At 46.0% G+C, this 26,982-nt stretch overlaps 1 protein-coding gene across 1 annotated transcript in view; it reads left to right on the plus strand.

Annotated features, from left to right (window-relative positions):
* Positions 1–26,982, plus strand: part of Adamts16 (ADAM metallopeptidase with thrombospondin type 1 motif 16) — a 167,642-nt gene that overhangs the window by 27,561 nt on the left and 113,099 nt on the right. Inside the window, exons 4-6 of the mRNA XM_004625189.2 lie at positions 20,127–20,361; positions 24,376–24,575; positions 26,905–26,981. Of these exons, the coding sequence (XP_004625246.1) occupies positions 20,127–20,361; positions 24,376–24,575; positions 26,905–26,981 (512 nt within the window). The remainder of the gene's footprint in view (positions 1–20,126; positions 20,362–24,375; positions 24,576–26,904; position 26,982) is intronic.

Consider the following 26,982-nt stretch of genomic DNA (forward strand, 5'->3'; position numbering starts at 1 on the left):
CCCTATTGCAAGTCATACCCAAACAGAAGAACATAGCATCTGAGCTGATGAGAGTATTTCGCCTTTAAGGATGAAGCCCATTGACGAGATGCACTCGCATATTTCACAGATTGCAATTTTAATGTAAACCCATCTTGAAAAGCCACACCTTAATTGCACTAGTGGATGTCCACCCTTAATTACACATACACTAGCTTAAGACATACATTTCCATGTATAGAATGACCAACACCACAATAAATTCTGCAATGAGCATTCTATCCAAAACCTGTCCCCAGCCAGGAAAGCCAAGCACATTGATTGCATTTGAACATCATATCACATTCCTTGGTTTCCTTCACACATTAAACCCCTTGTCGGGCAATTATTCACAATGGGACATTCCAGAAGTAACCAAGAAAGCCTATAGAAATCTCAGATCCTGAGCAGGAGGAGGGGTCATCAATCCCACCTGCCCAGAGCTCTCTGACACTGCATGTTCCCTCTGGGTGCTGTGGGGGATGGATGCCCCTTCTGCTGTGGCAGGGAGTGGTGGCAGCAAGCCCACATGAAGGAGCACCACCATAGCAACAGCAGAAGGGAGCACATGCCTCACCTAGGATTGGCTGAGTGAGCTGATTTGGAGACGTTTTCATTTTATGTGAAGTCTGAAAAGAATTACAGGAATTACCCCCTTTAAGGAGTGACCCACAGGCAGACTCCAGGGGTGTGATTTCAAGACACTCCCGGAGAGTTCATCTTATGCCATGTTATTTTTGGAGCAATCTGAGCCCAAGTGACTTCACTCAGCCCCAGAGCTGCCCTGTTCGTACACTCCTGTCCACTGGTTATCCTCTGGGTTGCACAGGCTTTTTTGTCCCTGTTGTGATCATCGTTATCCCTAAGGCTTGAAAGCTACCTCAGGCCCCTGCAGAGTGGGCATGTGGAGTGTGCTAACTCACATGAGGTCATAGCCATGCCTTCTAGCATGTGGGTAGCAACCTGCAGCGGTGCAGACATGCAAGGTGTGGTCACCACATAGGTGAACGTTTACATTTTAAGACACATTCCCATTAAACCTAGTTTGGAACACACTCTTTCAGTTGTTCTTGCCACTTCCTAAAGGAGTTCTAGAAGCCTTCTGATTGGATCAGCATAGTTCTGGATGTGGCTGAAGGGGTTTACTGAAGACAGAAGGCCTAGCCTGGGTACGAGTGACACCAATGAGTAGGCTTGGGACCTGAATGGAATAAAAAGGGAAGCAAAGGAGGAAGAGCCACCTGCTCTTTTGGAAGAGCTCCAGTCTGCACCGTCGCCTTGGATGTCATCTCCTGGCTTCCAGTGCAGACCCTTCAGCCTCCTGATATGGACTCGCGGGAACGCCCTAGAGCACAGACAGATCTTTTCCACTCTTCCACCCCCAACCCCATGGGTGACCCTTGCAAGGCCATCTTGTCAATTCTTAGATATCTGTGCATCTTACATTAAATCTGTTTCTTTAGTGAACACCAAGTGGTATGTCCCTCAGTGTCCTGAGTTCATTCAGAATGTTTACGGCCATTTCCATCAGATAAAAACATAATAGCACCTTTTCGCCTACCCTGTTCACAGGATCTGTCACTGTGCAGTGTCCAGCCCTTCCCCAAAGTCAAATGACTATGAAAGGAAATATTTTGAGCCAATTCAGGACATAGAAGCCCCCACTACAGAACAACTAAGGACACTTTCGAAAGAGGACTCCAGAGCTGCTTCAGAAATGGGCCACAATGATAGGATAAGTGTGTTTAACGCAGGGGGCAGGGTACTGAGGAGAGCTCGTGACGTTGCATCATACGGTAATAACTTTTTTTTACATTTAAACATTTGCCATGTATACAACCACTCCTCATACTCAGGGCCTGGCTCAGATTCCAGCCGACATTGTTGTAGGTCTCTACAGCGTGGTGCAGATGCATAAGGTAAGTGAGTGGACATCGGTGAGGGCAACTGGAGTCGCCTTTTGAACTCCACCCTTTGCTGCCTAAGATAAAGTTTTTCTATTCTGAATCTCAAATAACCGACTTGAGAATTCTCTGAGGCAAATGCATATAACTGGCTATCCAGGAGATGGAGGTTGAACTCAGCCATGACTGTCACTGCGAGTTCTGTGGAAAGCACTGACTAGGGCAAGATTAGATTCAAGGTCACCAAAGAGTCGTGGAGCCCAGACAATTAGAGGTGAGAAAGATCCCTCCACCTATCATCAGGACTATGTGGTGACTGAGAAACTTGCAATTACTATAAGTAATAGAGGAGGCTAACTAAGTACCTGCATTCAGTTGATGCAAAAAAAAAAAAAAAAAATTATGTGGGTCAGAATAGCTATCAAGCTAATTTTTGGACAACATGCATGGTTTGCCTTTGCCAGGGCTGTTTTGCTGGCCATGGGGGACCTTTGGAGTTGTTCTGCCTCAGTGTTTGGACCCTCACTAGTTACAAAAGCTGTGGAGGACTATGTCCCGGTGGCTTAGAGAAAGGACCAGGAAGTCAGAATGAGGGACCCACCTAGGCCTGGTTTATTTGGTTATTATTGCTTATTTTTCTTTAATTTTGGTTTAGTTTTCATTTTTGTTCTCATAAGAAATGATGGCTCTTTCCAGGTTTCCTAGTGGTGACAATCTTATTTTGTTTTAGTACTGGGAATCGAACTCAGGACCTTATGCTTGCCAGGCGGGCATTGTGCCACTGAGCTATATCCCTGGCCCAACTATTCCATTTTAGAAAAACTGTGGAAGAATATTCCAAATCTCATGGGCTAATTTAGGCATAGTGTGTAATCAGTGTTTTATTTCAAGGGGCGGGGGAAATGATGGTATTTGCAAAATGAATGCTTGCCGGCAGCACAAGTTAGGAAGATAGGAAGATAGGTTAGGAAGTTATCCTTGAAAAAGACTATTCTGAATACGCCTTGCCACAACATATAAAGATTATACAATCTGAGCTTTGCAGCCTGGAAATAGAATCAGTTGTAACTTTCACCATCCCCGCGGGGTTCTCATATGTCTGAGGGCATATGTAGTCATATATATCACAGAGTCTGGAATTTATGAATGGTCAAATTTGGTATCCATAGCAACATACGTTTAAAGTTACTGTCTAGAGTTTGTATCTGTGACCCTAAGTCATGACAAAAGCACTGTTGGTACAAATGTCTGATCCAGGACTCTATACTGCAAATGCCTTTGTTGGGCTGTTACCAGTTATTGTGGGGAACATGACAGATGGGTCATTTTGGTGTGGCTTGTGATACTCATTAATTCTCCATTGTAAAACCTAGGTATCTAATGTTAACTTGCTTGAAAGTAAGAAACATCAGTTCAGGCAAACCCCACCTAAAGCTGGATTGTGTCCAGCAAGCCCTCCACAGGTGGCATTACCCCCCTCCAAAAAAAATGGTGTTTTCCTATAATGGTAGCACATGTCCTGCTCCCTGCCTGGAGAGCTAGACAAATAGAGAACACAGAACAGTGGTGGATCAGTCCTTGGGCTTCAGGTTACACATGGTGTCAGGAATCCCCCTAAATGGGAACGTTGTCATCCTGCACCCCAGAGAGGGATGAGCCTTTCAAAGCCATCAGAGATGGAAAGTTGGCAGAGTCATGAATGAACAAGCGGCAGAAGACAGACTCTGTGGAGCACACCCTGAGCCCGTCAGCCCCTCATCACTAAGGGAAACTTCAGGCCCCACACTGTCCCCATAGCTGGGCACCTGAGTGACAATGTCACTTCCACTCCCACTCTTGGGGCTGCCCAGTCTAGCGGCAGCACAGGGAAGACGGCAGGTGCTCTCACATTTCAGCTGCCTTTTAGAGTGATGTTGGTAGGAAGGACACCAGGCAGGGTCTCCTGCACAGCCCTGCATCAGGAAGAAGTGTAATGCACCCACCTGGGGCTGGCTGCCACCTCTCCTCATTTGTCTCACTCTGCATCCTATTCAGGAATGTGACACCTCCCTCAGCCTCCGAGTCTTTCTGTTGTGTTGTCTTCTCACCTGTTCATGTCTTGGGGACATCCTCTGGTGGTTTCATCACTCTCCCCTGCAGGAAGTGGCCAGCCTGGGAGCCCAGAGGTCCTGGGTCTGTTATGACCTGGCCCTACTTATACTCTCGGAGCCTTGATTTATTTTCTAAATGCTTTACATGCACGATGCAGTGGATGCTTCCAATTAACACCCCAGATACATGGCCAACTCCGCAGTCCAGGAACCCACGAACACTCACTCAGTCCCCGGTTTTCCTGAGCCATCAGGCCCACTTGACTCCTGCCACTCATGCCCACTGCGGACACCTCACGGACCTAGAATCACACCAGGACAACTGTGCCCTGGCTTCTGCCCCTTAAGTGGGAGTGCTGAACATCGGTGCTCTCTGCTGCCAAATGGTGGCCCTGGTGTGGACGTACAGGGTCTCTGGCCATCCCCCAGCCCACAGACACTCAGATCATTCCAAATTAAGTTTCTTTATCCATAATACCATACTCCTCAGGCTCACGTCTATTCATTCCAAGGAGTATGGATAAGGACATACAGAATAAAGTCCTTAGACAGAGGCAAGGGCGTGGCATGGCGGTGCCCAGTGAGTGAAGGATGTCATTAGTGTGACCAACAGACACATGTTGGACCATCCTGGAACCTGGACCTTAGAGAGCGTGCTGGAGGGAGACACAGACACCACAACTGGTGGGGAAAGAAAAGCCTCTAGGGGTCAGCGACACAGAGCAGACAGCTGACTTGTGAGCTAAGTGTTAGTTAGCTCAGTGAGCTCATGGCAGAGCTGGCTGGGAGCAGTAACCTTCCTGGCCAGAAGGAAGGGGCCAGAGTCATCAGCCGCACTCGGGAGGACCGGTGTATGCCCAAAACCGCGGATGATTTCAGCAATGGCTCAGAGGTCCAGATGACAGCACCCTTGGTACACGTGGACACTAATGAGAAACATGTGCCATCTCCACAGCCTCCCCTGGGCCCTGTGCCACTGTGGCCAGCTGCCCCAGGATGTGTGGGCAGTGACCTTCCTGTACTTTGCGACTCTGCTGCACCACCTTCGGCCTCACCCCACAGGGAGGCTGCGCAGCTCCTCTCCTGCCTCTTGCAGGCCGCATGCACTGCTGTCTATCTTTGAAAATCTGCCCTGAGCTCTGAACTGCTAGCTATACAATGTCATTTGCCCGCTGTGTTGAAGTATGCACACCAGTCCACATAATCACGTGGCAGAGCAGCTCCAGATTATCTTCTCTCTACAGACAGACAACCCAAAACTCAGGCAGGTACAAAGACACAGACACACACAGGTATAGGGGCTCCCCCCAAGGAGGGGCAGGATTTGAGCCCCGGGTCTGACCTCAGCAGCCACCATTACCTACTGAACAGCCAGGAAGGTTGTCTGTGCAATGTGCGATCTAACATCGGCCCTACCGTGAAGAGCAGCGGGAAAGCAAGCAGGCCCTCCTGGCTCTGGAAGAGGCAAAGCAGCTGGCACGGGCAGGCCTGCCAGGAAGAAGACAATTGAGAAAAGCGGCTCCAGGCCCCAGAGACAGTGCTGTTGGACACAAGTGGTGATGATGGGCACAACCGGAGCATCTAAAACTCGTGAGCTGGGATGGGTGGCAGGAGCCTGGCACGGATCAGAGGGGCGGGGCAGGGGCAGGGAAGCCGCACTGAGAAGCCAGGGCGCTCCTCGCTCAAGGGTGTCCCTGCAAGAAAGGCATCACTGGGTTTGGGCTTTTCCCTCCAGGATACGGAGAGATGACACCCTAAGGGTGCAAGAGTCCTCATAGCCAGGTGTCAGGTGTAACCTTCAAGGGAGATGGGGGAGGAAGCCTGGACTCCAGGGACACCAGCAAAGCCTCATCTCTCCCTTCTGCTCGGTGCGCTGGAAAATGTTTGGATTTGAGAAATGATCTCCTTAGTGGTCAGTGAAGGATCCACAGGTGGATCGTTCACGGGGAACACAGCTGCTGGCTGCTGCTACACAGACTGTGGGGCCTCCGTCACAGCTGCCACCACTGCAGGCTGCCACAGCCACCCTCCTCTCCAAGGTTGGGGCCAGAGGTCACCTTCTCCCAGAGGCCCGCATGGCTCCCCGCTTTTAGCTGAAGCCCCTTCTCACACGCTTGGTCCTTTGCTAAGATTGATTTCTCTGTTGCCTCTTATCTGTTGTTTGCTTTGCTCTTTAATTCTCTATAGTTTGACTTTCTCATGTAAGAAAAACCGGAAGGTGCACAACGGCATGCCTGATGCTTTGCACTGAACGCTGTGATCCCAAGCACGCCGCTTTCCTATAAATCCTTGGTCCTCTGCTAAACAGCACCGCTCACCTCAGTGGGGTGTGTGTTTGTATGATACCGGGGACTCAATCCGGGGCCTCTGCACTGAGGTAGAGTCACAACTCTTTTTCATGTTTTCTTTTTTGAAAAGTCCTTCCTAAGCCACAAAGTTGTCCATGCTGTGCTCCAACTTGCAATCCTCCAGTTCCTAGAGTCCTGGGGTTGAGCTGTGCACCACTGTGCCTAGCTCCTCTTCACCTTTCTCTTTCTTTTTAAATAATTGTATTGAGAAACAAATAGCAATGAGACAGTTTCAAAGCCTATTAGTAGGACAGTTTCAATAATTAATGCATTGTATACTGTTGTCTTAGTGTTTATTCATAGTACAAGATGCAGACATGATAGCCTGTCCAAACACTCTTAGTACAAATCTTTCCATTCACCTGTTAACTTCGCGTGATTTGCATCATCCTGCCGCTGTGGTTCATCGTGCCCCACCACCTGCTGGAGTGTGAGCTCCTCACCAACAGGAAGGTTAGTCTGCTCCAGGCATCATGTGGCTCCATAGCTTGGTGGCATGTCCCTACCACCATACATGGTGATGCCCCGCCGGCCAGTGATGGAACGAGTGGATCCACACGCAAGACTGGGTTTCCTCCACCTTGGGGAGCTAAAATCGCCCCCTCAGTGTGACGCAGCTGTGCAAGAGAGTCTGTTTCCATGTTGCAACCACAATATTTTGCTTAAACCTATCTTTGGAAACAGCGATAACTCTTAAAGCTTTGAGTGGATAATCATTTGCTTCCTCATGTCCCTTTATTCCTTGGCCATCTAGGGACAGCGTCTGGGAATCTAAGTCTGGGTTGTTCTCAGTTCACGGACTTTGTGTCAACTATGAACAGTGTTACTAAACAATCATGATAAGATTACACATCCTGGGTAGCTGGCCGGGAAAGTTAAGGGTGAGATTTGTAAAGTTACCCCGAGCTGTGCATTATATTCTTCTAATTCTCGTGAAATGTCACAGCAGCCTCTCACCCACCTTGCCAACTAGTCTTGACACTTTGTGAGATTAATTAATTAACAATTGTACTAGAGCAGCATGACCCCACAGGACTTTGTGCGAACCCAGAAATACCCGTTCTGATTAATGTGGTAGCCAGTAATTGGAAGTGGTGATTGAAACATGGAATTAATTGAACTTTTATTTGACTTTACATTGTTTAAAATTGAATGTATCTCTTGTGACTGTGTCACAACTGGAAGACCAGATTTTTCACTTTGTTTCATTTGGATTAGATTTCAGTCTGTATAGCCGAGCATGGCTAGTAAGCCACCCTATTGGATATGGCAGGACTAGCAGACTTCCTCTGCTAGACGGAGTGCTTGTAGTATGTTGGTGAGAAAGATGTCATAAAAGATGAGTGCAGCCTGAGGACCGCACACACCAATGCACAGCAGGATACTCTGCCATGACACCTCATCTTCAGGAGGAGTTCGATCTCTCCTTAGAAATCCGAGGCATCTCTCACTATATTGTTTTTATGACTTTGTCATATTTTTCTCATGACATTTCCATGAAGTAGGTCCATTTTGGTCTAAATACCAGATCTTAGGTTTATCTGCTATTTTTCAGCTCACTTATCACATTACTGTTTTATCATTTCCTCATTCATTTATTCTGAATTTATTTTCCTAGCAAGCCCTTTCTGGTTTCTGGTGGTCCTTCTAACATTTGTTAAAGCTCTCTGAGTTACTGCATAGGATGTTTATTTTCTTTCGTTTTAATGAGGGAAATGTTTGGGGCTCTGAAAATCACTAAGCTAGCATGAGCACACCTCACAGCTCATTATAGACAGCCCTTCTTTTCTTCTCTGTACTTAGCTTCCTGGTATAATTTTCTCTTCTTTCTGATGAATAAACTAAAAGCTAGAAAGGAGCACTGCAGCTTGCTTCTCCTTGGTGGTGGCAGATTAGCTTCCTCTCTTGCCAGCACAGGGTTTGCAGAGTGGGGTTCACTGCCTGGCTCCTGCATGCTGGTGCCCACCCCGGGGCCTTTTGTGTTCTTGTCTGTGGCTGTTCCTACCTACCAGAGCTCTACACATCTCCCCTCTGCAGCGGTGCTCCCCTCCTGGCACCCCTGCTCCCAGTGGGCCTTCAGTCACAGGGTTTCTCTCTGAGTGTCTTTGTTTTCATAGACCCCACAATGACTTCATTTCCTGGAGTCTCCTTTGTGAATGAGGAGCTGTTGTTCTCTCCTTGAACCTGCTTATGCACTGGTGAGGCTTGACTTGGACTTCGACCGATGGCATAAGGGGGTGTACTCCCTTGCTGGAGAGAGGTTTGTTCACTACTTCGGTCCTGGTGAACCAATCTGAGATCCCATCTTACGTCAGTGAACACTGGACCACTGACTTCCTTGAAGGCCAGAATCAGTGTGTACACAGCATGTGTACAGTGTGTGTGTGTGTGTGTGTGTGTGTGTGCATGCGTGTGTGTGTGTGTGTGTGTGTGTGTGTGTCTTAGTCACTTCCCTGTCGCTGTGAAGCAATACCTGTCACCCACCCAGCTGATGAGAATCTCATTTTGGCCCATGATTGGCTGCTTCTCAGGCAGACGCAGCATAGCAGACAACGGTGGCAGACGAAAAGCTTCTTGAGTCATGGTGGCCAGGAGGCAGCAAGGATGGGGTGAAGTGAGAGACAGGAATACACCCTTGCAGGGCACATCCCCAGGGACCCACCTCCCATCGAGTCCCACCTAGCAGCCAATCAGCTGTGGCATCCTATGTTCCAGTCGCCTTCTACAGAGACTAGAATATGGGGACACATTTTAAATCTAAACCACAACACTGAGCTATCAGGAAAAAACAAACAAAACAAAACCTACCCTACTTGCTGTATATTTACCCAAAAAGGAATCTCCACACTTGCTCTGCCTTATATTGAAGGCAGTTGCGTGTCCAGGACGTTACCTCCACACCCACCTTTCCCCTCTGTTCCTGGCTGATCTCATCCCTGTGCTAGAAGGAGAGATTTCCTGTATTGTACAGACTCAGCTTCCCTGGATCTGGCCCAGCTGGACCTCAGGCTGTGGCCAGAGGTGACAGGTGAACCAGCCTTTGTTGCATCAGGACCTATAGCCCCTTTGTCTTCCTGACTCAGTGGAAAGAGGGCCCCTGGGTGGTTTCTTAGTCTGCAGTTGTGTTGGTCTCATCTGGGAAACTGCCTTCCTCCTGGACAGAAGCTTTTTCCCCACTGCCATGACCAGGTCTGTGCCCTGCATTTACAAGTTGTCTGTTAGCATATGCTTAGTGGTCAAGAAATGACCTCACAGTACCGCTAACAAGCTACCATGACTTCCTGGATGCATAAATGGAAATTTAAGGGATAGAATTAACTGACCTCAGTAGGACTGACCCACTTCCAAAGGGATGGGTGTAAAAGAGCAATGAGTTCATAGTGTTTCACTCCAGAGCAGATCATAAAGTCTCATATTACCTAAGCTCTCAAATCTAATCATTTCCTGACTAGTCCATTTTGAAACTTGTGTTCAGGCGAACATTGACAATCTAGATTTTGGACATAGGAGAACTTTAGAATGAGGAGGGCTTAGATTCTTGTGTCTGTCAGATTTCCCATTACAGGTCCACAGGGATGTACACAATTTAAGGAGAGAGGCTCATAGTTTGAGAGAATTCAGTTCATGGTTGTATGGGTCCAAAACAGGAGCATCATGGCTAAAGTGCTGGGTGGAGGAGAGGTGTTCTGTTTATGATAGCTGGGAAGCAGAACCTGGGTGAAAAGTCAGGGAGGAAGGGACTGAGAACCAGATAGAGATCCTGAGGCCACAGCTCTATGACCACCCACACACAGCAAGAACTCTCCTTACGTAGCTCTCAAACCAGTCGAGCTGACAGTTAAGCTTAACTACCACTGCCATTCCTATAAAAATATTATGAAGAATGGCCAAAGATATTTGACAGAGAAGAAAGGATGTTCAAGTAAGGTGTCACTGAATGCATGTACATATTGAGAAGAGTTTCTTGGAACTGTATTGGATTTGTTCAGTGAAACATGAAAGGGAAATCACAGACTTCAATAGACATTATTTTTAAAAAGCAGAGAGGGTTGTTAAAGATGTAATGTTTCTGAGAAATCAATACCCAGCCACTGAGATCTTGCCACAGAGGCTGGAGCCCAGACTCCTACCTGAGTTTCTACTACTGGAAGTTGGATGAGCTCTTGTCTATCTTGGGTGCCAGGCTCCTCTCAAAGCCATTCAGGGACCCTTCCTGCAGCTGACCACAGTAGGACTGAGGTTGCCATTTGAAGCCCCTTTACAACCCTGACATTATGGACAGATGCCTTTGGGTCTGGTCTTGAATTCAGTCACTTCCTGGCTGTGATTTCACCCTTGTAGGCACCAGTTTCTGCTGAGTATTCCTAGGTCTACAACAAGGACTGGTGTGTTTGTATCTGGGAAATTTAGCTCCTGGGATCAGGCATGGGCTCGGTAAGTGGAAGCCATACTATTACTAATTGTTAGTATGTTGCATCTGGCAACATCTCTTGCTTCAGTGAGGAAGGAAACAGCTGTCTTGGGAATATCTGTGGTTGCCTGCTCTGGCTTCTCGTGGTTTGCACCCTGGAGTGTATAACTGCCCAGCGAGGGCCAGGAAGGTTCTAGAAAACCCTCCACATTCACTCCCAGTGCCTGACACCCTCAGGCTTCAAAGGTGGACTCTATTCTAATGTACATCATGGGAATAAGTGGTTCTAGAAATTTTTATGATAATATTAGATCATCCTTACATAAAGCTTTTTTCTCTCAATGATTTGAATGCACAACACATCCAAATCAGCTGCCCAGTAGCTTTCTGCTCCTCACCCCAGCTGGCTTCTCCTTGGTTGTGCCCTGACACCTCCTGTGAGGGTGGCAAGGCTTAGAAATTCATCTCTTCTCCTGAAACATCTCCTGGACGGAATTTTGGTTTCCTCGAGAATAGTTACTTTCCTAGAATTTCCATCTTGATTCTCTGTCTTTGTTTTCCCATTTTGTTTTGCTTCTCACTTAATGTGCCATGTAAGCTCCTCAATTCATCCTTTCTGTTCCCATTCCTCTGCTGATTCTATGGCCTGAGCCTCCATCTCTGGATCCAGCGTGGCCCCCCTGGGGACAGCATCAAGGGTCATGGTAGAGAGGGGACGTGGTGTGTTAAAGGGAACCATGCTGGGGTCAGATATAGCCTGACACCCCCAGGCTTCATAAGTGGACTCCATTCGAATGCATATCATGGAAATAAGTGGTTCTAGAAATTTTTATGATAATATTGGGTAATCCTTTAATAAAGCTCTTTTCTCTCAATAATTTGAATGCACAACACATCCAAATCAGCTGTAGACTTCGCTGCTGGGCTTGCCAGAGCCACTGTGCTGGGCACATGTCTGGCTTTAAAGCCCATTTCCCTTAAATAGGAATAATAGTCCTCATCTTACAGATTTGCTTTTAGAGCAAAGAATAATAAATAATTTAAAGCATACTTCCTGCCACAGACTGTGGCTAAGACAAAATAAAAATGTTATTTTATATGCATTTAAGTAATAGCACACACAATAAATGATCTGTTAATTAATAGAGCAGCTAAGAACCCTAGGGGTTTGAAGAGACTCAATGAGATTTTTCACTGTGCATTAAAATCAAATAAAAAAAGCTTTGTTTAAGAAACATTCAAAAAAAAAAGGGGGACAGGGAGATGGCTCAGTGGAATAAGCGCTTCCTTGGCAAGCACAAGGGCCTGAGTTCGATCCCCGGTTCTGCAAAATAAAATAAAATTTAAAAAAAAGAAACGTTCAAAATTGCCTTAAAATCTCTAATGTAGTGTATTTCCAAACTTTGCATTAGCATAGATACCACCCAGGCAGCCTGGGAGTGTCAGACCTTGGGAATGAATGTGGAAGTTCTTCTAGAGCCTTCTTGGGCTGCCAAAGAACATTAGGAACTTTGTAGTTCCTTTTCCTCTTGCTTATATCCAGAATAACTTGCAAGAAAATGTACTAACACTCAAATGCTTCACCCAGTTACCCCATATGTTACAGAGAAAAGCATGTAGGATACCAGTGCAGGTGAGGAGATTGCAGAAGGTAGCCCAAACTGTAAACCTTGCACTGAGTTTCAAAGGTCCACAGTCACTCTCTGGGGCTGCCACCTGGTGGCTGAGCTTCACTGTGACCAAGAAGCACTGAAGATCCAGCTCGCTACTGACTGCAGAGCCTGGAATCACAGATAAGATGCTTACTGCTGGAGGCAGAGCCTGAGCAGAGAGAGCAGAGAGTCACCTTACACTCTAGGCTTGTTCCGCAGCAGGATTCCCACTGGGTGTCATGAACATCATTTCCCCTGAGTCTTAATTGTAAGAGAGTCACTGCTAAGCTCAGATCAGAGAGTAAGACAAGAAATCTTGGAAATTTAAGTCCCAAAGCATTAAATTACTGTGAAATACAAAAGTATGAGAGTTCCTCAAGTTTAGGGACAGGTTAGATATTCATAGGGTGGTGCTCCTAAAGCTTCATAAGGTTTTAGCACCAAAAGAACCATCGCTTAACACAGTGGACAGGAATGTGCAGGCTCTGGAGTGGCCTTGAAGAAAGCTATGGTTGAGGACTTCGAGTCAGCCCGGGCTGCTCACAGTGGGTCTTGAGTTGTACTCTGAAGTTACAGCACTGTTCATTGCAGTTTTCCTAGGCTGTAACATTTTTTTTTCTTTTTTATTTGTTTGGTACAGGGTCTTACTATGCAGCTCAAAGGAGAATAACAAAAGTAAAAATAGAAATGATACAAAATTTCACTAAACAAATCATAGGAATTCAACAGTAGTTGTTATAGCGCATATTGTTGTCTTCAAATTAGTTGTTCAGATTTCCAGACATAAGCATGCAAAATTGGTTTAAAAATAAAGTTATAGAAAATTCAATAGGAAAACTGAGTATTACTTGCTCCTTTCAGTAGATCAGCAAAAATCAGCAGTGTTGGCCTCATCTTCAAAGCCTGAGTGGGTAATGGCCCAGGTGTGCCCACTCACGCAGCTCCAAGAAACCACCCATCCCCTGTAATGGTGCCGTGGGAAGTGTAACTCCACGCTTGTCACACTGTGTGCTGTGCCAGTTGGTACAGTGGGCTAGTGTGGCCAGGTCCTCAGATCCTGATGGAAGTCACCAAGGTAAATGAACCTGAGCCATGCCCCTGGGAAGGGCTCATTAGAAGCCTCTTCCTATGGGACATGTTGCCCATGTCTCTGATGATTCCCTAGAAGTTCTGTTTCTGTTCTCCACCCTGCCTCAGTCTTTCTCCTGCATTCCATAGGCCAGAGCCACATGCTCAGATGCAATGGCTGACCTGGCATGGCTGTGGTAGGATACAGTAGTTCTGAGCAACCTAAGAGTGAGTCCTGCTTAGTAAACTATAATGACATGAGTAATATCCTAACTAACAAGATCAGACTTGAACTAGCAACCCTGTGACTGTGTCAGGGTTAAAACATTAGTCTGTTGAATGTAAAGGTGAGCATTTGGAAAGTGACCAGGAACGAAGTTTAATACTTCACAAATCATAGAAATGAGAAAGCCTGGGCTTGTTTGGGTGAACGGTGATAGGTGACTCCCATGGGCAGCAGAGCCCAGAAAGCCCATTGTCTTTGCCAGGTATACCAGAGAGAGGAGTTTAAAAAGATCAGAACCAAGATGCCCTGTAGGAAGAAGGAGCTTTTTGGTTCATTTGGCTTCTTAGAGTTGGGATGAAGATTGATTTGCAAAGCACTACACATGATTGTCCAGCAAGACTAAAAGTGATTTGGAGCTTCCACAGCAAGTGATGATTATTCTTGGGCCAAGTTCATGTTTGATCCTAGAGTTACGAGGAAATGAAAGTTGCATTTGACAAAAGCCATTTGGCTTTGACAAAAGTTCAGTGAAAGCTAAAATTGTTTAATATTTCAGAGATACCACCTAGACCTAGAATGAGCAGTCTAGCCCTCCCTGCCCTACCACGCTGTCAGAGGAAAGGGGAAGGAGTAAACACAGAGTTACTTGGGAATTAATATGGCTATTTCTCATATTGAGCCTAATCTCTTGCTCGTTGTGTGTGTGATAGGTGATTCTCTTGGAAAGAACTCATAAGACAAGTTGGGGGGCCGGGGAGATGGCTCAGTGGAATAAGTGCTTCCCTGGCAAGTGCAAGGCTTGAGTTCAATCCCCGGTTCCACCAAAAAAAAAAAAAAAAAAAGACAAGTTGGACTCTCCCACACTACAGGAGAAACACATATGCAGTTGTGTTTGTGTCCATGTTTTAAAAAAACTTCCATTCCTTTGTCATGCAATTTAAATGAACTATTTATGTAGACAGATGATAGCTAGATAGCTAAAGAGATAGATAGATGGTAGAGCAATAGAGAGGTCGATAGATGATAGATATACATTATAGATAGACACAGATACACATTTTAAAAACTCAACCAACTTCTAATTGTTCCAATTGTGAATAATAACAAATACAGTACAACAGAACCTTCCAGCGTGTCTCACCACTGGCCTAACAACCTGGCTTCTTTTCCTTGGGAGGACAACATGAGGGGTTCGAGAGTTTCCTGAGGCCCGTGATTCACAGAGCTGGTGAGACGGCTGCAGGCCCTGAGCACGCCTTGTGGGGTGGCAAGTGGGCTGCACTGCAGCCTGGTTCATGGCAATCCAGCCCCCAACAGCCAGCTGTGAACAGGTGTGTGGTAGCCACATTATGAGTTACCAAGTAAGTACCCAAGATTCAGTGGAGACACGCTTTGATAAGAAGAAAATATTAAACTTCCAGGAGCTGTTGATTCCTTTATATAAACTGGGAAAACTGTCACTAGCCAAGGGAGAAACTTCTATTTATTTTTTATCATGTTGCTTATCAAGCAATATGAAAACATCAGTCTTAGCTACTGTATTCTATATGCTTAATAAAACAGGAAATTAAATATAAAATAGTATTATTCAGGTAAAATTATGGATTCAAATTATTAATTTTTCATAAATATAGTGCCGGCCCACTCTGTTCAGGAAAGTTCAGAGCTCCGCAGGTGCATTTCCTGTCTGCAGGTGAGGTCCTCCTAGGCTGGGCCTCTGGGAGGTGGCCCAACCCTCAAAGGATGGCTATGAGTGACATCTGCCCCAGGTGCTGCTGGGGGAGAGGCTGAGGAGCATGGGTCTTGGGCTCATATGGAGCCAAGGGTTTTCTGAGAGCTGATTTGAAAGGCAAGGAATTGTTTGTACATGAAAAATTTTTTCTAGAGCAAAGTAAGATTTTGTCTCTTTTTCAGTTTAATATATACACTGTCTATGTTTAATATTGTGCAAAATCTATATAAATATTATGCAAGGTTGAGCCTCAGGCTGTTTCTCTTTGCTATTCTTGGACTGGTTAAGAAGCAAAGAGGATAAAACCCAGCTAGGCTTCACCATTTCTGAATGCCACGCTTGGTTGTCACCTGGGAGGACTCCAAGCCTCACTGTACCTTCCTATGGCTGGTGGAGTCTTTAAATGACAAAGAGGCTATCAAGTCATTTCTGTATACAGCTCCATGTGGGGCAAGCCTGAGCGGGACATGAACGCCAGGTATTTGTCCTTCCCAGACCCCATGGAGCCTGCACCCCAGGAGGTCGACCTCCCGTGGCACTGATGGCATCCTTGATAGTTGCCCAAGCTTCCCATCCCCCCTCCTCCACCTGTGGGATCACAGTGGCCAACACTCTGTCTCCCCAGGGGCCATAAGCTTGGGGTCCTCTTCCTTACGCATTTCCCTCCCCGTTCCCTCCTCCCCGTGGTTGTGCTGGCCCTTTCCCAGGAAGGGATACTCTGTGCCTGTTGTCTACAGTTTACAAATCCTCAGCCCTCTTAGTGCAGCCCAGCCCAGCTGAGAATGTCACTTGTTGGCATTGCTGTGAAGACAGTGTGCACCCGCACCCCACCCCCAACTCCCCGGGGAGCAGCAGGATCAGGTTCCTGAGATCAGAAGCAAACCAGAGCAGAGGCCTGTGAATCAGCATCTTCTGGAACCTACAAAGCATTTCAGCCAGTGCGTGCTTCCAAACTAATCAGCAAACCCAGCATACAGATTGCTCAGTAGTGCAGTAAATATAAAATTATGGCAATATTTCGTAACATTTATAAGGATTCTAAAACGCCATAATTCCATAACCCAGCAGTGCTATTAACTTTGTTAAAAATGTGACTGATTGCACACAGACTTTTAAGACTTGTGGAGACATAAAAATGAAGTGAAATTCCCCCATGCAGCCTTCCTTGACTTTCTCTTCCTAAGAACAATCACCATCAACAAATCCCCAAGAAAAATGCTTAATCCTTCAAGAAAAATGCTTTAGGTGGAAATGCCCAAAGATCTGAATCAGGCTTACACCGTAGACTGTTGCATACTTTTTTTTTTTTTTTTTTTTTGGTGGAACCAGGGATTGAACTCAGGCCCTTGCATTTGCCAGGCAAGTGCTTATTCTACTGAGCCATCTCCCCAGACCACTGCACACACTTTTGTACTGAATTCTTGCGGGAGAGAGAGGCTCCTGAATCCAATGGTTGTTTGCGTTTAATGTTTCAGGAATGCCAGCACTGTCCACCGAGTGGGGGTCCTCATATGCGTTCCTGTCAGCGCTGTGCCTGGGGTCCCTCCCCGCGCTCATCCCAGTGTGTCTCTGGAGTCCTCTGGCTGCTCTTTGTACCTTCTGTGGTAGGAGGAGGTCACTCGGCAGTGTGCCCTGGCACTTCCTGATTGGCTGGCGGGAGCGTCCTGCCATCTACCTGCCGGCCAGCCGGCCGCATCTCCTCTCCTGGGAAATGATGCTTGTGTACCTCTGTTGCCCAATTTCAGCCCGATTACGTAGCTTTTTTGTTATTAAATCGAGCTCTTTATATATTCTGGATATTGATCCCTTGTTAGAGGAGTGGCTTTCAAGTGTTTTCTCCCATCATGTAAGGAATGTCTTCACTCTGTGGTTTCCTTCACAGAGCTAAAGCTTTTAAATTTGACAGAATCACGTGTATTTTGAGAACACCTTTGCTGCTTGTGCTATTGGGGCCTAATCCAAATGTCCTTTCTATTCCATGATTTTGAATATTTATATTATTCAATAATAATAATATATTATTATATATAATAATATTTATAATAATCTATAATATTTATAATAATCTCACTTATATTTTCTTCTAGTAGGTCCATAATTTTAGCTCTAACCCCATTTATTTTTTTCCATAATTTTATTGAGAAACAAATAGCAATGAGACAGTTTCAAATCAAACTGGTAGGACAGTTTCAATAATTAATACTTTGTGTACTGTCTTCCTCGTGGTTATTTGTTGTACAAGATGCAGACATGATATCCTATCTACAAACACTATTAGAACAAATCCCTCTATTCATTTTATACATTTCTGCTGGATGGTTAAGACCAAGATAAAGCAAGACCTATGTAACAAGAATTGTAGCTTTTGCATCTGATAAGGTTAGTCTAATCCCCTCAGGATTTATCCTGAAACCCTGTACCTCAGATTATAAATCCTTTGTCAGTGTCAGCCATGTGGATGAGGCACGGCCGTTGCTTGGCCAAGGTGCTCTCTGTGAAAGCCGGAGAGAATGTTTTCTCTCCATGTGGCTCTCCTTAGGCACACTCTGCATCATCGATCGCTTACTCCATTTAAACCTCCAGCTTGTTCCAAGTTGATTGTGTAGGTGGTGGGAGACAGGAGTCCAGGAGTCTCGCTTCACTCTTCTCTGTGTCAGGATCTGCATTTTCTCAGCATCTCTCATCAGTGAGACTGTCCTTTCTTCAGAAGCATTCTTAGGATCTTGGTCAGGGTCTTATGACCACAGATGCGTTGGGTGGGTTTCCTGCTAGGCAGTCTGATCTGCTCCACTGACCCACAAGTCTGCCTTTGTGCCAACACCATGCTGTATTAATCACAAAGACTTTGCAATGTGTATTTTAATGAATACATACAAATTATCCATTTTATTAAGGTATCACATGGCGTTTCAATATATGCCTTTGTAATGTCTAAATTGAGTTACATGTATCCAGCTCCTCAATCAGTAAAATACCTCCTTTAGTTTTTGAGAGTTTTTCAGGGAGTCTTCATACAAATTGGGGAATGGTTTTCTGAGCTGTGAAGGATGTCACTGGTATTTTGTTGGATATGTAGAGGGCTCTGGGAAGAATGGGTATCTTGAGCATATGGATCTTCCAGCCCGTGAACACAGAATGTCTTCCACATTTGGGTATCTGCCTCCATTGCTCTCATCAATGTTTTATAACTGTATTGCGGATATCTTTTGTCTCACTGACTTCAAGTTGCTCTGACACGTTTTCTAGAGATATTATAAATGGGGTTGCCTTCTTGATTTCTATTTCAGATAATTTGTCACTAGCATATAGCGGTGCTACTGAGGTTTTGTACGTTGATGTTGCATCTTGGCATCTAACTCATTTATTAGTTCTAATGTTTTGTGTCTCTGGGGTTTTCTTTATATACTATCATGTAATTTGCACACAGTGATAATTTGATATTTTCCTTTGCAAGTTGCATATCCCTTAGTGTCACCTGATTGCTCTGGCTAGGACTTCTAGAGCCATGTTTAATAAAGGTGCTGAAAATGTCAGCAGGTCCTAGGGAAAAAGCTTCCAGGTTTCACCCATTCAGTATGCCGTTGGATGCAAGCTTATTGCATTTGGCGTTTATGACATTGAGGTGTGTTCCTTGTACTGCCAATGTTAGTGTTTCTATCGTGAAAGGATGTTGAGTTTTATTGAGTGGTTTTGTTGGATCTAATGATACGATCATACAGTTGTTGGTCTTCATTCTGTAGATGTGATGCACCACATTTATTGATTTGTGTGTGTTGGATGATGCTTACATCGCTGGGATGAATCTTACTATTCATGGTGTGTGATCTTTTATAGCATATGATATTTTTCAGTGTAGAAGTGCTTATAATAAAGATTAACTATTTCACTTGGACTGTGCATTTCAAAAGTTGAGCGATGTCTTGGGCAGCTAAGGTGGTGCCTTCGGAGCCACATTCCCTACACTTTTCACATTCATTTACTTGTCTTTACTCTCACTGTGGTCAAACTGGGAAAATATTTGTCAGTCAAAAAGGAAACACCAAATGTAATTTCTCAGTTTTGCTCCTTTGTCACTCTTTTATGCTTAAGAATTTTTATAAAAATCATTCCTGTTCGATTTCCTTTAGTACTTTGCTCAGAAAGACCTTCTTGGTCCCTAAATAAGTTCAAATAAGTTCCCTTCTGCTTTCTCCTGGATTTATTTAAGTTGTACTTTTTTTAAGAATGTATTGCATGGTATTCGTGTTCTAAAATTCCCTTCAACAGTTTTGCAAGGTGGTCTCTTAGGAATCTATGCAGATCTGTGACTGGGAACTTCCCCTCTATACTAATCTCTGAAACTACACGTCTTTCCTCCTGGACTGAACATCTCCGCCCGGGAAGCTCTGTTGGTTTAGAGCTGAAGTTGCTGACTGTGCAGTCGTTCTCTCTCCTCCCAGAGCTTGAACTTCGCCCTCTTGCTGCTGCCCTTTCTGGAAGGATGTGGGTGAGGGAAGGCGCCCAGGGTCCTCTCAGCCCCTGTTCTGGCCACAGAGTTTGAGCCTTTCCAGAAATTGCCCTGATTGGAGAGAACATCGTACTTGCAAAACAAATACAAAAATCACACAAAGAGACCCTCACAGAAGGGCTGCCCCTTGCGAGCGTAACTGCTTTCTCTCTTCCTCCTTGTTTCTCCAGTCAGGCATGATAAGGACAGAGGAAGCGGACTACTTCCTGAAGCCGCTTCCGCCACACCTAGCGGGGAAGCTGAACGTCTCCACCCAGGACCGTCCTCCCTCCCACCTGCTTTACAAGAGATCCACGGAAGGCCGGGCCCCCCAGGCCAACGAGGTCCTGCTGGTCTCCAGGCGGCGGGAGCTGCCCAGCCTTCAGCTCCCCGAAAAGCAGCATTTCTGTGGAAGGCGCAAGAAATGTATGTAAGAGGGCAATTCTTTTCACGTTGAATGATTTGGTCCTTATGTGAGCTTTCTGAAGTTAAATCCTTGGCCAGATCACAGCATTTTTAATATTTTTCTTTTAAATTTTGAGATAAGTTATCACTAACTTTTCTAAAGTGCCCAGTTGAACTCGAACTTGTGAACCTCCAGCCTCCACCTCTCAGAGTGTTGGGGTTACAGACATGCATCACTATGCCAGCCTAATGAAAAATTCTTAAACATGTCAGCATACAAAGTGATGCTGATTCTGATTTATTGCTGCTACACTCAAGCAGTGGTTCCGGGGGGTTCCCTATCAGCCAGTTCAGTGTGGGACCTCTTTGCCTGGAAGGATAGGTAATCATAGATGGTTTCCCCTGGGCAGATTAAATGACACTGCTCAGAAGTATAGAATCCACCAGACATCTTCAAAAGGCCCCTGGCTTCTCTGCTCAGTAATTCTATATTTTTGAGGTTTAGATTTATTAAAGCCCACATACCTTTCCTATTGAAGCAATTTATTCATACCCATATGTATATCCCGTACTCCACCACATCAAAGAACAGATGAAACACGATGTCATTTACCTGCAATTCATCACCAGGGCTTTATAGACGTCTTCTTTGTCATGACCATTGAGGAGGTGGTCTGTTATTTGCATTCGGTGGAAACCTCTCCTGGTTTCAGGAACTGCAGTGCTTTACGATTCCCTTTGCTTCCTTGGGCTGTCTCCTCTACCTCCCCTTGGTGACACTTCCCCTGCTGCATGTCCAGAGAGTTTGGGCTCCCCTAGCCCATCTTTCTTGTGCAGTTGGTTTTGACGACTGCTGTATCTAGCACCCTAAAATAAAGGTAAGCGTATCTCAGGTACTCAGTGAATCTTGGTGAATAAAGTGAATGAGCTGAAATCACTTACCAGCCCAACATAAACACAGCTAAAGTGCCTCTTGAAATACCTGCTCCTAAGTTCTCACCATCCTACCTATAAAAGTCATGTGCTGCATGCAAATGAACTTTGAAAACTCAAACTCGGATGAACTTCATTCATGGGTTTCGTGTTTTATCTTTAGGGGTTTGCTGGGAGTTGGGAGTGAAGTCCAGGTCTTCTGTCTCTGTGGGGTTCATACTTGAAAAGATTGTCCCTGGGTAGAGACGGAGAGTTTGCCTTCTGTGTTCACTGAAGCATCTGTTATCACAAGTTCAAGAACAGCCTGGGCAACTTAGTGACTTAACAAGACACTGTCTCAAAATAAACAGTGGAAAGGGCTGAGATGTGACTCCATGCCAGGACTCCGGGTTCCATCCCCAGCACTGAGAATGAAAACAGCACAGCAGGAAAATAAAGAAAACCAAGGCAGATAGATTTGCATAGAATAAGTGCTGAGCTGGCCCAGGCTGATGCAGGCTGTTTCTCAGTCCCAGACATTGCTGTTGGCCGGTAGAGGTTGCTGCGTGAGCCCTGGACAGTGAGACCAACACCACACAGCACTGTGGCCCTAAATCCAACCCCACATTTCTGGCTGCCCTGCCCTGTGCTGCAGCCTGGCTTTGTCCTGTGTACATTATTTGGCCAGCCATGGAAATCACCACCAAAATTTCAAGGCCAACCAGTTCAGACCTGAGACCTTCTCTCCACGCTTTCTAGGGAACGGTCCCAGGCAGGTTTTGTGTGTTCCTTATGCCTCATGGTCCATCCTGGGGTCCTGTACATGGGAGGGCTGGAGGCTGAGTGAGTCACAGAGACAATCCGAGGGGACGATCACCCCTGCCTATCAGTAAGAGCTATAATGGTGCATGATCAGCACACTAAACACGAGCCCCTGAGATTCCTACTCCCCATGGTCCTGCAATTACCGCACTCCAAAGACTCACTAGGTGTGGAGGTATAGGCTGATTCTCCTTTCAACCAGAAGTGTTGCTGATTTCAAATTTTCCGCGTGTTGAAATCTTTTCATATGTAATGAGATACCGTAGGGGTGGGGTCTGAAACTTAACACGAAATCTGTGTTTCACATGCACCTTCCCCACAGCCGGCGGTGTCTGGCACAAGGTTGTTAGTGCCCCTGTGTAGTGAAGGTGACCCATCCCAAGAGGTCAGGAATAGAATTTTCGATTTGTGATGGCCTGTCAGTGCTCAAAAGATTTTGAGCTTTACAGCATGCACTTGCCATATTTTTTGGATTAGCGATGTCAAGTATTTTAACAAAAAGAGATAAAACTCACTGACTGTGAGCACCGGTCAGAAGACAGCACCATTGGCTCGTGGTGCACGTCAGTGGGACATGTGGCTTGCGCATGAGACCTTTCTAACTGTGTCGTCTGAGGCAGTCGTTAAACCTCCTTGTTTTCATACGATGGTGACTTAATGATCTATAAAGGCCAAAGATGTTTTAAAGGTATAACTCAATGAAGCAGAGTGTATTTCCCTTCCTAATTGAGTTAGACAGCTGTGCATGGCACTTTCTAGAAAACTTAGGCTCTGCAGTGAAACGGAGCTGCCACAGAGAGGTCAGAGTCCTTTTCAAGCTATGTAGCACAGTCAAATTGCAAATAGGAAAACAGTGCCAGCCGGCGCTCTCCTGGTCATTGTCCTTCCGTCGCTTCCCCAGGAACTCTGCTGCTGAGCAGCCTGCTCCCCAGATCGCAGGCCTGTGGCGTTTGGACTTTGCTTCAAATGCTAGGACTGCAGAGCACAGAGTCCCCTTTCTTCACACTTTAAACTAGGACAAAATTACAGAAGGAAGTAGAACAGGAATTTTCACACACTGATGCAGTGAGCAGCAGCTACAGTGAATGTTTACTGTCAAAAGGTGATTACAATAAAAGGCACATTGCTGTGAGTCCCCCTCAAATATCCCCACTTCCCTGGAAACGCATGTATCCCGTGGTTTGTGCCACTTTCAGGGCGTGGTCTCCCATGAGTGTCTTTGGAAAATTTGATAAAAAAAAAATTGATGAACGCTGCAGCCAAGTAGGAATGGGACCCTGTGTCCTCATGCCCCTGGTCACCAGATCTGCCACTGTGTGACTTCTGGCTGTTCCCAAAGCCAAAATGACCGTGAGAGGGAAGCATTTTCAACCCCAAGGCAGCCACAGCAGCACAACTAAGGCCGGTCTCGAAAGAGAATGCCGGCGCTGCTTCAGAAAATGGCAAGCACGGCGGGATGAGAGCGTAGAGTGAGGGCGGGGCTCGGAGGAGGACCCCGGGTGGCATCTCTTTCACTGTAAGAATTTTTGTTATTTAAACACACCTCATGTAGCATACCTCGTACATGAGACAGACTTTACCTGTGGAGTTCTGTTTAATACAACTTTTGTGTCACAGTGTAATAATGCTTATGTTTTTATTATGATTGTTCACTTTTTAACTTTATGAGAAAATAAAAATTTCATGACAAAATAATAAGAGAATAATAATAGTTAATTCATTGTATACCTTTATCTTCAAAGTAGTTACTCAGAGTACAAAACAGCCTAAAAGATTCTTACAAAAAAGGAAACAAAAAATAATATAAAGCTTTCTTGGGCTGGGGAGATAGCTCAGTGGCTTAGGTGCCTGCCTGGCAAATAAAAGATCCTGAGTTCGATCTCTGGCACAAAAAAAAAAAAAAAAAAAAAAAAAAAAAAAAAAAAAAAGGAGAAAAATAAAAACTTTCTTTGCAATGAGCTAAGATAAACTAGTTAAATGAAATCAGTTAGCACATATGCTGAATTACTTTGGAAATTATAGACTATGTGATATTTGAGCTTCTCTCTGCTTCCTATTTCTCTCTCTTCGGTTTTGCTGTTTATTCATATATAGGTGTAGATAATAGGTCTCTACATAGATAGACAGATATATACGTAGATATATAGACATATAGACATAGAGATATATAGATATATACATGCATAGGTTGCATTTTTCATATAAGCAGGCCGTGTAGGACCAGGGCCAGATAAGCATAACTCGAGTGCCAGCTCTGGTTCTGTGGCCTTTCTTTCCTCCACTCTTCCCTGTCCCCCGCAGACATGCCACAGCCTCCCCACGGTGACCTCTTCATCTTACCTGATGAGTATAAATCTGGCTTGCGATCGAAGCGCTCTCTACTCAAGTCCCACAGAAACGAAGAGCTGAATGTGGAGACTCTCGTGGTGGTGGACAAGACCATGATGCACAACCACGGCCATGAAAACATCACCACCTACGTGCTGACCATCCTCAACATGGTAGGGCCTGTGGCCCTGGTGGCCAGCTGGGGAGTGGCACCTGGAGACAATGTGTGCATGGAGGGGGGCGTGGGTGTGTGTGTGTGTGTGTGTGTGTGTGTGTGTGATGTTCCACTCTTTATTTGTGGGCTTATGTCTCGTAAACAAGAAATACTTCAGGAAATGGCTCTTTCCACTTTGCTCTGCTCCCATCCAAGGAGACATTTCTTCAACTTTAGCGAATAAAATAAGGGGGAAAATGGACTTGACTGTCTTTTGTCAGCCTGGGAGACCTTTCGGGGGCTCCAGTGTCACTCTTTATTGGGAGTCTCCAAGGAGAGGCTGAAACTTCAGAGCCTCGGATCTGTTCATCAGCATTTGATGCGCGATTTTAGAGGACTATGCAGAAATCCCCTCCTTTCGGAAATTCTGGTGTTCTGATGACTGTGAATTAGTTTGAGTATGAAAATTTACAGAAAGCCGCCCAGGCTCACGGAGAATCACGGCAGAGGAAGTGTGTCTCGGTCACAAAGCGGTAGCTGCAGCAATGACTGAGGAGCTCTGGTCAGCTGCCACGTGTGTGCACGTTCTGCGTCGCCACAAATGTGGGCTCCTCGCGTGTTTTTAAGGGCAGTCTGATGAGAATGCTGTAGAGGTGTGCTGTATGGTCTCCTTCGCAGGAAGGAGCACCCGGAGCTCGTCTCGCTCTCTGTGGTGTTGCACACGGCTGTGCCAGCATCATTTCCACCGGATGAAGTCCAAGATAGATAATGGAAGAGACCAGATGCAGGGAGGAGAGCCAGCCCGGGGCTGGGGAGGCGGAGGAGACGCTGTGCAGGGCCTCGGGCCAGCTCTGCTGCTGGGTGGAAGCCTGGGCCCCGCTCTGCAGACTTGTCCAGGATTTACTTCTGCTCTGTGGGGCCCAAGGGCCCTGCTGAACAGCCCACCCTAGTCCCTCATCCCTGCTTCTATCCCTGAGTGCTGTTCCACTCATTCATTTCTTATTATTTCTTTAATTTTTAAGAAATGTATGTTTTTATTGACTTGGTACAGGGTCTCGATATGCAGCTCAGACTCATAGTGATCCTCTTGTCTCAGCCTCCCCAGTGCCGGGATTACAGGCGTGCACCACCACACCTGGCTTAGGTGGCCCGTGCAGCATGCCTGGGGTTCTGGGACAGCATGGCCTGCAGTACCAGGAATCAAACCCGGTTCCTTGTGCTTGCCAGGCAGGTGCTTAGATTGCTGAGCTATCTCCTCAGCCCCCATTTCTTTTTCTGTGTTCCATGCTTTGCATTTCTCTTTGTTTTCTTACCATATTTCCCTTTTCTTTCCCATGTCCTTTTCAAATTACTTTTCTTAGTGCAAAGACGAAATATACAATACCCAAAGTCCAAGGAGGAAAGGTTTGTTTTGGCTCGCAGTTTATAAGGGCTTCAGCTCATAGCCAGCTGGCACCAAGGCACAGGGGCACGGCTGAGGAGAAACAGTCTGTGGCAGAGCAGGCAGGAGGCAGCAAGCAGCCATGCCACACCAGCAGCCTCCCTTTCCCCCTTGTCCCAGGCAGGCTACAAGCCTTCAGGGTTGAGTCTGTTACACCCAGGCTGGCCTTCCCATCATCCACACCCAGAACTATGCTAAACCAATCAGTGAACTAATCCAGTCCTACACACCCACCATCCAGCCACCTCCCCAAAGCCTCACCTAGGGGGGCATTAGGCGTTGGGTGACACCTAGATACCAACGGTAACAGTTCTCTTAATCTTATTCTAAACATTTCTCTTGTGCTTCTGAAATGTCATGCTACGAGAGCTTGGATGTGCTTTGCCTAGGTAGTCACCACTATGTATCAGAAAAATTGTTCCTATATTCTTCTTCTTATTATTTTTAATGCATTTGGTTGTTACAGGGTCCCACTATGCAGCTTGGGCTCATAGTGATCCTCCTGTTTTCAGGGAGGTGGGCCTGGCCCAGCATGTGGTACTGGGGATCAACCCATGCTCCCTGCACTTGCCTAAATGTGCCTAAGAAGGTGCTCTAGTCCTCTGAGCTACCTTGCCGGCCCTGTCCCTATGTTCTAATGAGGATGCTTTCCCACTCAGGGGCCTGCAATCCCTTCATCAGTACTCAGTGATGACGGGTGATGGAACTCTCCACTCCCACCCAGAGCTTAACTTTTTACCTTCAGGCAGGAACAATGAGGACTCCACATTGGTGGTTAGATATGCTTCTATCTCTTACCCAGCCAAATAAGAGAATTACAGCGATTCACTCCTGTTTCACAGCAGAATCCCAGGGCGGGACGATGCCACAATCTGGGAGGCTGACGTAGCTCTGCTGTCTGTTCCAGGTGTCTGCACTATTTAAAGACGGAACAATCGGAGGCAACATCAACATTGCCATTGTAGGCCTCATTCTGCTGGAAGAT

This window comes from Octodon degus, unplaced genomic scaffold (genome assembly GCF_000260255.1).
Source record: "Octodon degus isolate 3935 unplaced genomic scaffold, OctDeg1.0 scaffold00008, whole genome shotgun sequence".
Classification (NCBI taxonomy): Eukaryota; Metazoa; Chordata; class Mammalia; order Rodentia; family Octodontidae; genus Octodon; species Octodon degus.